We start from the raw sequence: 12,838 nt of genomic DNA on the forward strand, positions 1-12,838 counted from the left end.
GCAGAAAGTCATATGTTAGAAGATATTTAGCTAAATGGAACAAGGAGGGGGTATGGGATTAGGGTCTTCAGGCCAGTGACAGATTTACAAGTATATATTACTATCAAAGGCTTTTTCTGTTCTCTCATTCAACTAATAGTTCTGTACTATTGTGATTTTCAAAGAACACATTGAACAGATAGTATTCTTGTTTCATATCTACAAGGATAACCATTGATATCACTGGTTCTTCATTAGGATGCAGGGGGTGATTTTGCTACCCCAGGGGACAGGAGACATTTCTGGGTTATCACAACTGGGGGGGTGCTACTGTCATCTAGTGGTGGAGGCCAGAGATGCTGGTAAACATCCCGCAATGCAAAGGGCTGCCCCCCACTCCCACCTGGAACAAAGAAATTACCCAGCCACTATGTTCAATAGTGGTTGAGAAAACCTGATATATAAAAGTATATTTCTTTTCCTTTTCTTTTCTTTTTTTTTTTTTTAAAGATTTTATTTATTTGACAGAGAGAGCACAAGCAGAGGGAGAGAGAGGGAGAAGCAGGTTCCCTGCTGAGCAAGGAGCCCGATGTGGGACTCAATCCCAGGACCCTGGGATCATGACCTGGGCCGAAGGCAGCCGCTTAACTGACTGAACCACCCAGGCGTCCCTCTTTTTCTTTTCTTACTCTATTTCCCTCCTTCCCCCTCTTCTTTAAGTTTTATCTCTTGAATGAGAAATGGAATGTATTTTATGTCGAGAAAAAGAGAAAATGCTTTTTTTCCTCACTGACTAGAAATTAGGTCCATCCTGCATCTGAATCAGCGTTGTTTTCACCAATGTAATGAGAAACTTTCCACCGAATTTCTACTTGACCAATAAAATAACAGATTTTCTCCTAGATTTTATTGATCAATGATCATCTGAAGTATAAGGAAAAACAGAGCCCAAAGAAACAATCGCAGGGGTGCCTGGGTGGCTCAGTCGTTAAGCATCTGCCTTCGGCTCAGGTCATGATCCCAGGGTCCTGGGATCGAGCCCCGCATCGGGCTCCCTGCTCTGCGGGAAGCCTGCTTCTCCCTCTCCCACTCCCCCCTGCTTGTGTTCTCTCTCTCGCTGTCTCTCTCTCTCTGTCAAATAAATAAATAAAATAAAATCTTTAAAAGAAAAGAAATAATCAGCAATTCATATCCACCTATTTATGTGATATCTGACCACCATTACTGGGCATTTGTAGTGTCTTCTACTAGATTTCACAAATGATTCTGAATTTTAAAAAATGTACAGTGTCTTGATATTTCTGTTATGACTTTAAACCTAGTATTTATATAGTTAGAAAATACACTCACCAATATGACAATATTTAGTCAAATATTTATAAGCCACATACTTTAAAAATGCATTGAGAATTATGAAAGCTCTAAAATTTAAATCAGAAGAGTATATATTTATTTTGTAACAAAACAGATAAAACCAAATACAAAGCATACTATTGTTTGCACTTCATACATGTTGATTATCATGCTGAAATCTGTTAATTTAACATTCAGTTAAAGTAAACTTTAGTCATTTAAAAAAATGCCAAGTACATGATTATGACAAACTTTTTGTTCATCAGAGAAAGAACTTCGGAAGTAAATAATGATAGAGCAAATCCGTCCAAAACACTAGGTCTTCATCTTTTCTTTCTTAGACCACTCTGGTGCTTCTTTTTTGGTCTGTTAAGAAAAAAAAGAAAAAAGAAAAAAGAAAAAAACCCACAAAAATCAAGTAAAATGCTTATAAGGAAAATAAGAGAGGCAGTTCAGAGAACTAAGTACCTATATAATATTGGGGCTTTGTATGTAAAATTACAGTAAACAATTGCTTTTCTTAATTCAGAAAGATACTTAAGGGCAAAGGTTCTCTCTTTTGTCAGAAATCATCTCCCACCTGGTATGTCTGTGTTTTCTGGCTCAAAGCCTGTATTTAACATATCGTACACAGGTAAGTATTTATGAATTGATTTTATTTTCAAAGAGAATTATAAAAAAAAAATCAAAGACGTGGATCTTTTCATTTGTATTACCTGTCTATATATGGATATTTATTCATGCAATGGATATCTACTAAAAAATTACTAGATCCAAATCACTGTACTTTGAGCTTCTGAATTGCTAAGTATTTGCCAGAGAACTTCTTAGCTTTACTGCTCAATCATTTCAATCTAAAAAGAGCCTTGCTGTACAGAGTAGTAACAAAAAAGAGGGGAGGTGGACTGTTACAGAAGAAAGCACTCAGAACTTCTTACAGAAGGCACGGATTCCTATCAAAACATCCTATTTTATATGATATATTACAATAAATATGCAGTTTACTTCTTTCCCACTTAGATCTGCTTCTAACTATGAAGGACCATATTTCTAAATATATATATGTATGTGTAGGCATATAGATAAGTATGACAGCTTGTAATTTTATCTTTTTTATATTGTTTTATAGTTGATAGTTGATGTACAAACTGCAGGAAGTGACTTCAATGATCAGCTCCTCTTGACCTTATTCATGCTTTGGCCAACTCCAATTACCACTAACTAAGCTGGGAGACTCTCCTCCACTCCCGAATCTTCACACTATGGCTCTAACTGGAGCTATAGATTCTTTCACAGGATGGTCTCCATGGGTGACTGAAATTCAGTATGTCAAATGAACTCTCCCAATCCTCCAAAGTCTCTGTCTCGGTGAATAGTATCACACTTTATTCAGTAATCTAAACCAGAAATATTTCATTCTTCTTCATCCTAGATTTCTTCTTTTCACTTACTACATTCATTCTAAGCAGTCTAAAACTTAGCTTTTATTGAAATATCTTCTTAACTCATTCAGTTCCTATCTTGACCCCATTGGGCCTTCATTGTTTCTGGCTTGATTCCTGCAAGAGCTTCCTAATTCTGATCTGGCTCTCTCTTCAATTAATCATCCACAATTCTTCCAAGCTTATCTTTCTAAAGTGAAAATCTGTATTAAAACACTTCAGTATTTCCTTCTTATAAAGAAAGTTCAAAGTCCTTAGTATTTAAGGTAAAAGAAAGGCTCCTGGCTGGCTCAGTCGGTAGAGCATGCAACTCTTGACCTCAGGGTGGAGCCTACTTAAAAAAAAAAAAAAGAAAAAAAAGATGGGGCGCCTAGGTGGCTCAGTCGGTTAAGCATCTGCCTTCGGCTCAGGTCATGATCCCAGGATTCTGGGATCGAGTCCCACATCGGGCTCCCTGCTCAGTGGGGAGTCTGCTTCTCCCTCTACCCTTACCCCCTGCTCGTGATCTCTCTCTCTCTCACTCTCTAATAAATAAAGGAGATCTTAAAAAAAAAAAAAAAAAGAGGGACACCTGGGTGGCTCAGTTGTTAAGCGGTTAAGCATCTGCCTTCAGCTCAGGTCATGATCCCAGGGTCCTGAGATCGAGTCCCACATCGGACTGCCTGCTGAGCAGGCAGTCTGCTTCTCCCTCTCCCTCTGCTGCTCTCTCTGTCAAATAAATAAAATCTTAAAAAAAAAAAAATAATAAAATGCGTAATATTAAAAAAAAAGGTCAAAGAAGCTTCCATGGCAAAATCAAGAAATCACTGGGAAGGCCAGATGCTGTCTGCTAAGAGAATTGAAAAGTAGCAGAGGCTGGGGCTCCTGGCTAGCTTAGATGGTGGATCATGCAACTCTTGATCTTGGGGTTGTAAGTTCGAGCCCCATGTTGGGTGTAGAGATGACTTAAAAAAAAAAAAAAAAGTGGCGGAGTGCCTGGATGGCTCAGTTGGTTGAGTGTCTGTCTGAATCTTGGTTTCGGCTGAGGTCATGATATTGGGGTCACAGGATGGAGCCCAGAGTTGGGCTCTGTGCTCAGCAGGGAGTCTGCCTGGGATTCTCTTCTCTCCCTCTTTCTCTGCCATGTGTGTGGGCGCACAACCACGCGCGCATGAGCACTCTCTCTCTCTCTAATGGATGAATAAATCTTTAAAAAAAAAGGTAACAGAGGCTAACTAAATCCCAAAGAAACCAAAGTACAAATGAGAATGCTATTAATTGGTAATAAGACATATAATTGTCATGTGGCCAGGAATGCCTGCTAGTTTTACCAGCACTCTTTCTTTTCTTTCCTTTTTTTTTTTTTTTAAACAGTCACAGACCATAAGAAGTCACAGTAAAACTGAAAAATTGCGTGGTTCTCAGATCAACAGATGGAGAGGTTTTGGGTGACCGGAAAAGGTGAGCCAGTCTCAGAAGCACATCTATGCCAGTGTTTTTGAAACTGTAGGCCTCTTCAATTATAGCTCAATAAAACTGGAAGGAAAAAAAAAAGAAACTGTAGGTCCCCACCCATGAGTATGAAAATCAATTTTATGGGTAAAGACCAGAATTGAGGAAAAAAAAGTCAACAGGCTAGAATAGGATAGAAAACGTCAGAGTACCTGCCATAGCTGGGTTAAATTCTGTTTTGAGAAAGTGTGTGATCATCACTAGGTCACAATGTGAACTGGTTTTTTAACTGTGGCTCCTGGACAAAAAAAATCTGAAAGTAGCTTCTACAGACCAAGCTACAGACCTTCAAGCTTATAGTCAAGGGCAGAGAATTTGTACATCTGTGTTTTCTCATTCGACTGATACAAAAAATATTACTGCTCTGTGTACATGGGAAGAAGATAAATAAAACTTTCGATATTAAAAAGGAATCTTAAGATCCAAAAAGGACAGTACAAGAATTTCAGTAGCAGACAATTCTTCCTGACTCCTTTTATCTGTGTTTGGTCCACTGCAGACCACCTCCCGCCTCCCCTCCCCACCAATACATTCTTTATCAGATGTGTTAATGAGGTAGATTTGCCACAATCAAGTGTGCCTCTTTCCAGGGATTAGCTGCTTTTCCACTGCATAAATTGACTTTTGAGATACTTGATCTCTCATAGGTTCCATTACATTGAAACCCTTTTTATATGTATATATGGCATATAGCTCTAGTTTTTATGTGCTGGTTTAGGTTAATTGTATTTGTGATTTTATAAAGAAACAGTACGAATTAGTGAAAACTTTGGATTATCAGTTGAGGGTTAACAAACCTTAAGTAAACTGTACTCCAGATTTAGGGAAGAGCTCAGAGCGCTGTGGCAGAAACAAATGACAGGATTAACTGGAAACCTACCAGGACTAATCTACCATGTTACAATGTGATTCTGGAGATAAATAACTGATAAGATAGGTACCTTTGTGTCATCGACAAGCAGTCAACTAAAACATTAATATATTACCTGGGGATTCTAACACATTGAGAAAGTATTTTAAAATGAGAAAGAATGATGATAATACAGATATCATAAACCTGGTGGATTATTCCTGGAATCTAGAAAAAAAGCTAGAAATTAAGAATCTATTTGTGTTCAAACACCAGAAAAGTGCCACTTCTCTAAAGAAAAGAAAGATGCTGTCTAGTAGATATAACTTTGTTTTCCAAAAAAAGATATAAGCTGGGAATCACAGAAATAAATATTTAAAGAGTCTTCACAGGCAGGGCCCAACCTAAGTGAGTCTAGGTCAGCTGACCTGGCTTTCCTACCAACTAAATGAGAGACTGTCCCGTATCATTCGACCTTCACTGCCCTACTTCCATGCTCACAAAGAAATTCCTTATTTCGAAATTAGCTTACCAGCTAAAGTACATCAGGAAGAAGCTGCAATTAGAACTCATGATGCTAGAAACTGAAAAGTTATTTTTTTTGAAATGTAAATGTGCATAGCTACATATCTTGAGGTCTGAGCATACTTTGGTGAGATAAATCTAGATTCATCATCAAAAAAAGGGAGTCCAGAGTCTCAGTACAAATGTCACAAGGAAGCATTATAGGTATGATGAGCTGTTGATCCCCTCAGCCTCCAGAGATGGCTGGGGTCCCTTCAATCCACCAGCAAAGTTCATTTAACCTGGAGTGCCACACCCACGTGTGGTTATGTCTTGAGAAAGGTTGGGAGGCACAGAGTTAGCACACAACCCTGGAGTAAGGCTACCCCAGCGTGGCAGCCTGTGTCACTTGTCTTAATACATCCAGTTGTATTCATTATATTACCATATTACAAATAACTGCTAAATTCATTTGTGATGAGTGATGAGAAAAACTGTTTTTATAACCTATCTACTTAGAAAAAATAATTTTTAAATTGTGGTAAAATACACATGACATAAAATTTGCCACCATTATCGTTTTTAAGTGTACAGGTCAGTGGCATTAAGTTGTTGACATTGTTGTCCGGCCATCATCACCATCCATCCACAACACCCTTTTCCTCGTGTGTAACTGCAATTCTGTCCCCGTTGGACGGTAGCTCCCCACGCCCCCAGTTCCTAGCAGCCACTGGGCCATTTTCTGCTTCTATGAATCTGACTACTCTAGGTATATCCCATCTACTTTTTTTTTTTTAAAAAGACTTATTTATTTATTTATTTGACACAGAGAGAGAGAGACACAGCTAGAGAGGGAACACAAGCAGGGTGGGCAGGAGAGGAGAAGTAGGCTTCCCACGGAGCAGGGAGCCCGATGTGGGGCTCGATCCCAGGACCCTGGGACCATGACCTGAGCCGAAGGCAGACACTTAACGACTGAGCCACCCAGGCGCCCCTATCCCATCTACTTTTATTTCCCCTTTTGTCCTAAGGAAAGTGTTAATGGGTCATGAAGTGACTGAAGTCAGGGATAAGAATGTAGTAAGAAAGAAATAAAGTCCTGGGGCGCCTGGGTGGCTCAGTTGGTTAAGCATCCACCTTCAGCTCAGGTCACAATCTCAGGGTCCTGGGATCGAGTCCCGAGTTGGCCTCCTTGCTCAGTGGGGAGTCTGCTTCTCCCTCTCCTTCTGCCTGCCGCTCCCCCTGCGTATGCTCTCTCTCTCTCTGTCTCTGTCAAATAAATAAATAAAATCTTAAAAAAAAGAAAGGAATAAAGTCTAGATATAAAAAATACATATTAGAATCCTATTACTGAATAACGGAAAGAAGCACAAATCAGAAAATAATTTGTGAATATTGTACTTTTCCTGCCTTTGAAATTCCTCACTCTCTAACCCTCATTTTCACCTGTCAAAATCTTAGACATTCTTCAAGGCCCGAATCTCAAATACTTTCTTTCTGCAGGAGCACATCAACATCATAGTAGCTACTCTTTCTTTAAATTTCCATAGCACTTAGCATTTTCTTTATTTTACTTTAAAAATAGTCCACCCAATTTCATCTGTTTCAAAATGATCAAATATTCTATAATGTTTAGCAAGGCTTCCTGCATGTAGTCAGGACAAACCTGTTGAACTAAATTGTACTTATTTGAACATTTTTTGTCTTCCAGATGACCACATGTAGCCTTCTAAATCACTTCTACAGAGTCATGTGGTCATATAGCCATTTACATTACATAAACGTAATTTACCCATCCAACAGATGCTAGCCATTGAGATAACCAATCTAAGTTAAGGTCTGAACCCAACCATAAACTCACTGTAATCTGGAAACTTCATACACAAAGTACTGGTGCTACTATTCTTGTGATGTTCCCTGCCCTCCCTGGAGCCTAAGGTTTTTATTGTTTCAATGCTGACAATCTGCTTGGAGAAAAGACTTAAGAGCAGGATTGCTAACATCTGCATTTTTTTTTTTTAAGATTTTATTTATTTATTCGACAGAGGGAGACACAGCGAGAGAGGGGACACAAGCAGGGGCAGAGGGAGAGGGAGAACCGGACTCCCCACTGAGCAAGGAGCCCGACGCGGGACTCGATCCCAGGACCCTGGGACCATGACCTGAGCCAAAGGCAGAGGCTTAACGACTGAGCCACCCAGGCGCCCAACATCTGCATTTTTATTGAGAAAATAGTGACAATGATATGAATCCTGAGTAAAAATGCTGATTTGGAAAAGGATGGTAGCAGAACACTAGCAAAAGTTAGTCCCATGCTGCTCTGGAAGGAAAAAGGAAAGTTGCTCCAAAGAGGATTAGAACAGCTCCAATTTTTTTCTAGAAAGGAGCGAGGTAAGGCTAGAGAAAAGGGCTAGCACAGCTTAAAAGCTACCTTGAGAGAGAAAGTAGGTGATTAGCGGGAATGAACTGGGTGATTATGAATGAAAGGGACTGAGTTGGTGCTGCCCGTTGTAGAAGTAGCACTAACCATAGTCTTGGGCACTAACCACAGCAATGGGAGTTGCTGCTTTTCACTGTCCCTGTCCTTTTAGTGTTAACACTTAAGTACCCCACCCAGTAGAGTTTTAACAGCTAAGAAGATAAGTAAATCAGGAAGCCACCTAACCATATCTTTTTTAAGTCCTCAATTCCAAATATTTATTGAGTATCAACTTTGTTCCTGAGCTGTGCCAGGCAATGGAAACACAGCTCCTATACTTACAGCACTTACATTCCCTGGCTCAATCTAGTCTTTGTTGGGGCATTCAATGCCTGAAAAACAACTCTGCCCTATCTGTGATTTTAATGGCCAGAACTTGAGAAAGCTGTCTATCAAATGCACCTTTTGGGGTTCTCTTCATATATAAATTATCACATGGGTACTGCAAAAGGCTCATATGAATATAAAAGCATATAAAGACAAGTATCTCAAGCTCTTCTACATCACAGCTCTACCTCTACCCTACTGCCCCATTGACAGTTTTGTTTTCCTCATCTTTTCAATGCATATATGAACACACATCCATCCATCTATTCAGCATTAAATTTGATATCAGGGAAAAATATCAATAGCAAATAATTTCAGCCAAAGGATCTGGAAGCAAATTAGAAATGTTTCCATTTTAGTTATAAAACTGTAAGATTGGGGCGCCTGGGTGGCTCAGTCATTGGGTGTCTGCCTTCGGCTCAGGTCATGATCCCAGGGTCCTGGGATCGAGCCCCACATTGGGCTCCCTGCTTGCAAAAGGCCTGCTTCTCCCTCTCCCACTGCCCCCCTGCTTGTGTTCCTGCTCTCACTATCTCTCTCTGTCAAATAAATAAATAAAATCTTAAAAAAAAAAAAACACTAAGATTATAAAATAACTAGATCTTATTTTCAAATACGTACATCATAAATTCCTTATTAACAAGATTAGATGAGATGTAAGAAAAATGTTGCTATGGAAAATTGAAAATATTCAAAATAGTAACTATAAAAATTATAATGCCTGAAAAGAATAATAGCATATTAGTATAAAAGATGTCTAGACCTCATTTCATATGATCCCCCCTCATTTTACAGATTAGAACCAGCTCAGAGTGTTTAAATGACTCCTTCCAGGTTACCCAGTCAATTCACATTAACAATTTTGCATTAGCACACAGTCTTGATTTGACTGGTTTCCAGTATTAGCTCTCACTTTTCATTAGGGTATAGCTGAGCTCATGCCTCTTTTTTTTTTTTTAAAGTAGGCTCCACACCCAACATGGGGCTTGAACTCATGGCCCTGAGATTAAGAGCTATATGCTCTACTGACTGAACCAGCCAGGCGCTCCTGAGCTCATACCTCTTCTGAAAAATTTTCCCTTATTATAAAAGAAATTAAGTTTATTATAGAAAAAAACCCCAGAAAACAGACATAGGCAAAAAGAAGGAAATAAAGACCACCCAATTAATACTTTATATTTTGAATCTTCTTAATTTTATTCTCACTGAATAACCTTATTTTGAGGTACTGGAGAAATTTTACTGTTAATTATATACTGGTTGTAGTCAGGATATCAGAATCAGGTTACCAGCCAAAGTCAGAAATGCAGGAGGTCAGGGTCAGAAGGAATAGTTCACTGCTTGGAACAGAGAAGGGTCAGAAAGGCAGATCAGAGGGTGTGACAGGCTTTAAGTAATTGGCTATATCTTGTGGTTTTCATCTGACCTTACTTATCCCATCAACAGCTATGTATTAGATTTTAATATAATAGACATATCATACTGTCTGCCATCATCTTAGCCCACTTTCTGAGCCATGGTCCTTTGGATTAAATAGCTCTAGGCAGCTTATTTGGTACCATGTGATTCCTGCTCACTAGTAAGAGCGGCCATTCAGTAGCCTGGCTAATAACCTTACCAAGACTTGCCACAAAGGCGTATCACCCAACAAAAATAAGCTGCGCCAATTAGATTCTTGTTTTTGGAAAATACACAGAGAACTAGGTTATAAGAGAGTAGATGTGGGAAGGAAGCATGTCTCAAGACAAGAGGCCAAGAGCAAATTAATGAGGAAGTGGAAACTATGAGTAAGCAGAAACTGGGAGAGAAACAAAGAGAAGCTGGTGTACCACCAGAGGAAAAGATCCCAGGACACAGCTGCGGAAATCCGGAAATCCGTATAGCTGCCTTGTTTCCTGGCTGGTCAATCTAGGCTTCCTGTTTTCTCTCTCCTGTCAGCTCAGTCTCCATTACTGCCACATGGATCCTTACAGTAATTATCCCTTATTCCATCTAAATTGTAACTCTGTCATTTTTTAAAAAAGGATGTTGAACCATGTAATCACCAAGCAATCTCTCATATCACATTGATCTCGAGCAGCATTATCTGAATGTATAATGAAGTAGCTTAGATCAGAAGCTCCCATACTTGACCAATTATTATAATCATCTTGGAAGTTTTAAAAAACTAAGATTCTGGGGATTCACTAAATCAGAGTATCACAGAGAAAATCTGTCTGGTTTTGAGTGTCTGTTCAGATGGTAAAAATCACACTTCTTCTGGGAAATTAAAGCAAGGATGGGAAACCATGTTAAAGTGTAATATTTAATAATGTTACTATTTTGATTGTGTTGCCTTTTTATTTTTATTCTTGTTAAAACATTTTCAGTATTTTCTTTTAATCCAAATTTTTCTAATTTTTTGTTTTTTGAATGATTACATGTACATTTCTACCTAAAAATGCATTTTAGTTTATGTTAATATGATTAGTGTTGTACTTTATGAAGAACCTCTTAGAGCAAAATATACTAATTTCAAAAAGAGGGGTAAGGAGATATTTTGCATGTCTTTTTATTCTTCGGTAAATTAAAAATTTGTATGTTATACGAAATATCCCTCTGATTCCCCTACGAGTCCTGAAGACTGGAGGAGGTAAATGCTAGATTAAGGCTCATTTCTGGGCAAGTCCAATATGTTAACTAAAAACCAACTATCAGTTGTAAGGTAGCTAATACATACATTCAGAAAAGGGATTAATAATAGATCTCTCAAGGCCTTTTAATAAAACTGAAAATTAGTTTAAAGCCAATAGGAATAAGAGGTAAGAAACCTAAATATACTTATAAAAATCAGAGATATTAAAATTCTAAGTTAATATTGGTTGTACTTACAAAGAGTGTTGGTTTGGGTATATATATATTGTCTTCATGTTCTCTAGGCACATTTAAAGTCTTTGATTTATGATTCTCTGTCATATTTTTTGCATCTGTTTTAGTAAGAAGTAACTGGTCCTCAGAGTGCTTACTACGCATATTGGTGACAATCTGTTTAATTGCTGCCAATTCCTGTTGATAGATGAAAACAGAAGATAATGGCAAGTGTGATTTTAGCAAGCAGACTAAAAATGATGGATGGTAAAACATTTATTTTTATTCTTGAAGTAGAAGAAACATTTGAAGCAATCACTATATGAATGAGGAGAGCTATGAAACTAACAACATGTCAATGTACAATGCTGCACATAATTATCGATTCATACCATTAGTATTTTTAGGATGGTAAGTGATAAATATATCATTCCATGCTCTAGTGGGCCCCTGATTTTTCTGCATATTGGGATCGCCTGTGGCACTTCAAAAACTACTGATGTCTGTGTCCCACCCGCAGAGACTGTGAGTAACTGGGAAGGAGATGGCCTTGGCTTTGGAATTTTCTAAAGATCTCCTAGTGATTCTAACGGACAAACCTCGGACCCACTGGCGGAGCTACTTTCCGCCGAAGGTTTTCTACACCTGTTTGTTGAGTAGATGATTTAGGCACTTAATTTTTTCTCTTCCTCCTCTTCAATTATCCCATTTCCTTTTGAAGTTTTATAAGAAGATGGTAGGGAAAAAGAGTCCAAAACTCTTTTCCTTGCCTACTAATCACCAGTTCAAACCTTAAGTTTAATACAACTTCAGGATTTCTTCAATCATGTCATTCCCCATTCTTTTATAAATGAAAACTGGAGTTGGCTTTAGCAGTTGCTGTTTGAACTAAGAATTAATTATGCTGAACTTGTTAAAGAGCTCAGATCACAATTTTCAGTCATTCCCCTTCTCAGTCTATTTTGTCTTTTATTTCTCCCCACAGTCAAACTGTTAGCATCTAACACTACTTAGTGGATATTTATGATTAATTACTAAATTCATTCAATCAAATACAAGCATGTGGAGAGAGGACAGATTAAACTCTCCTTTACCTTATTATCTGTAGAATAGTGGTGGGCTATGTTGGAAGTCATTTTTTCCCTATTATTTCATTTTCATGCCAAGACACCAAAGTTATGGTGACAGAGAGCTGTTCTGCTCCCTTCTACTAATCTGTTTATAGACATCAGCTCTGGGTCAGAGCAAGTTCCTACAGGCCTTTTTTTTTTTTTTTTTCCCTGGCTGTCATTAGTTCTATTTAGAACCATCTAGCTTGAGTGGGTATTTTAAAACAGAGCTGTTGAGTTCAAGCCACCAAATCTTAGGGCCAATAGAGGAGCTTGATGAAATGGTGCCAGAATCCTTTTTCTCCTTTCTGAAGTCCTGGGGTTGGCTTGGCGGATGCACATGAGAATGTGTGCACCTTCAGACACTGCCAATCTGATATAATATCATTTGAGCCTTTTGAGGGATCTTTCTGCTTTCAAGATTATGTTATGTCATTTATATGCTCTCCATAGTGAA

General features: G+C 38.4%; 1 protein-coding gene across 1 annotated transcript in view; it reads right to left on the reverse strand.

Moving 5' to 3' along the window:
* Positions 1 to 1,339: 1,339 nt before the first annotated feature.
* Positions 1,340 to 12,838, reverse strand: part of PIBF1 (progesterone immunomodulatory binding factor 1) — a 208,492-nt gene continuing 196,993 nt past the window's right edge. The window contains exons 17-18 of the mRNA XM_036073108.2: positions 11,297 to 11,470; positions 1,340 to 1,698 (exon numbers count right to left, since the gene is read on the reverse strand). Coding sequence (XP_035929001.2) covers positions 1,648 to 1,698; positions 11,297 to 11,470 — 225 coding nt within the window. The 3' untranslated portion in view covers positions 1,340 to 1,647. The remainder of the gene's footprint in view (positions 1,699 to 11,296; positions 11,471 to 12,838) is intronic.

The sequence above is a fragment of the Halichoerus grypus genome, chromosome 4, assembly GCF_964656455.1.
Source record: "Halichoerus grypus chromosome 4, mHalGry1.hap1.1, whole genome shotgun sequence".
Classification (NCBI taxonomy): Eukaryota; Metazoa; Chordata; class Mammalia; order Carnivora; family Phocidae; genus Halichoerus; species Halichoerus grypus.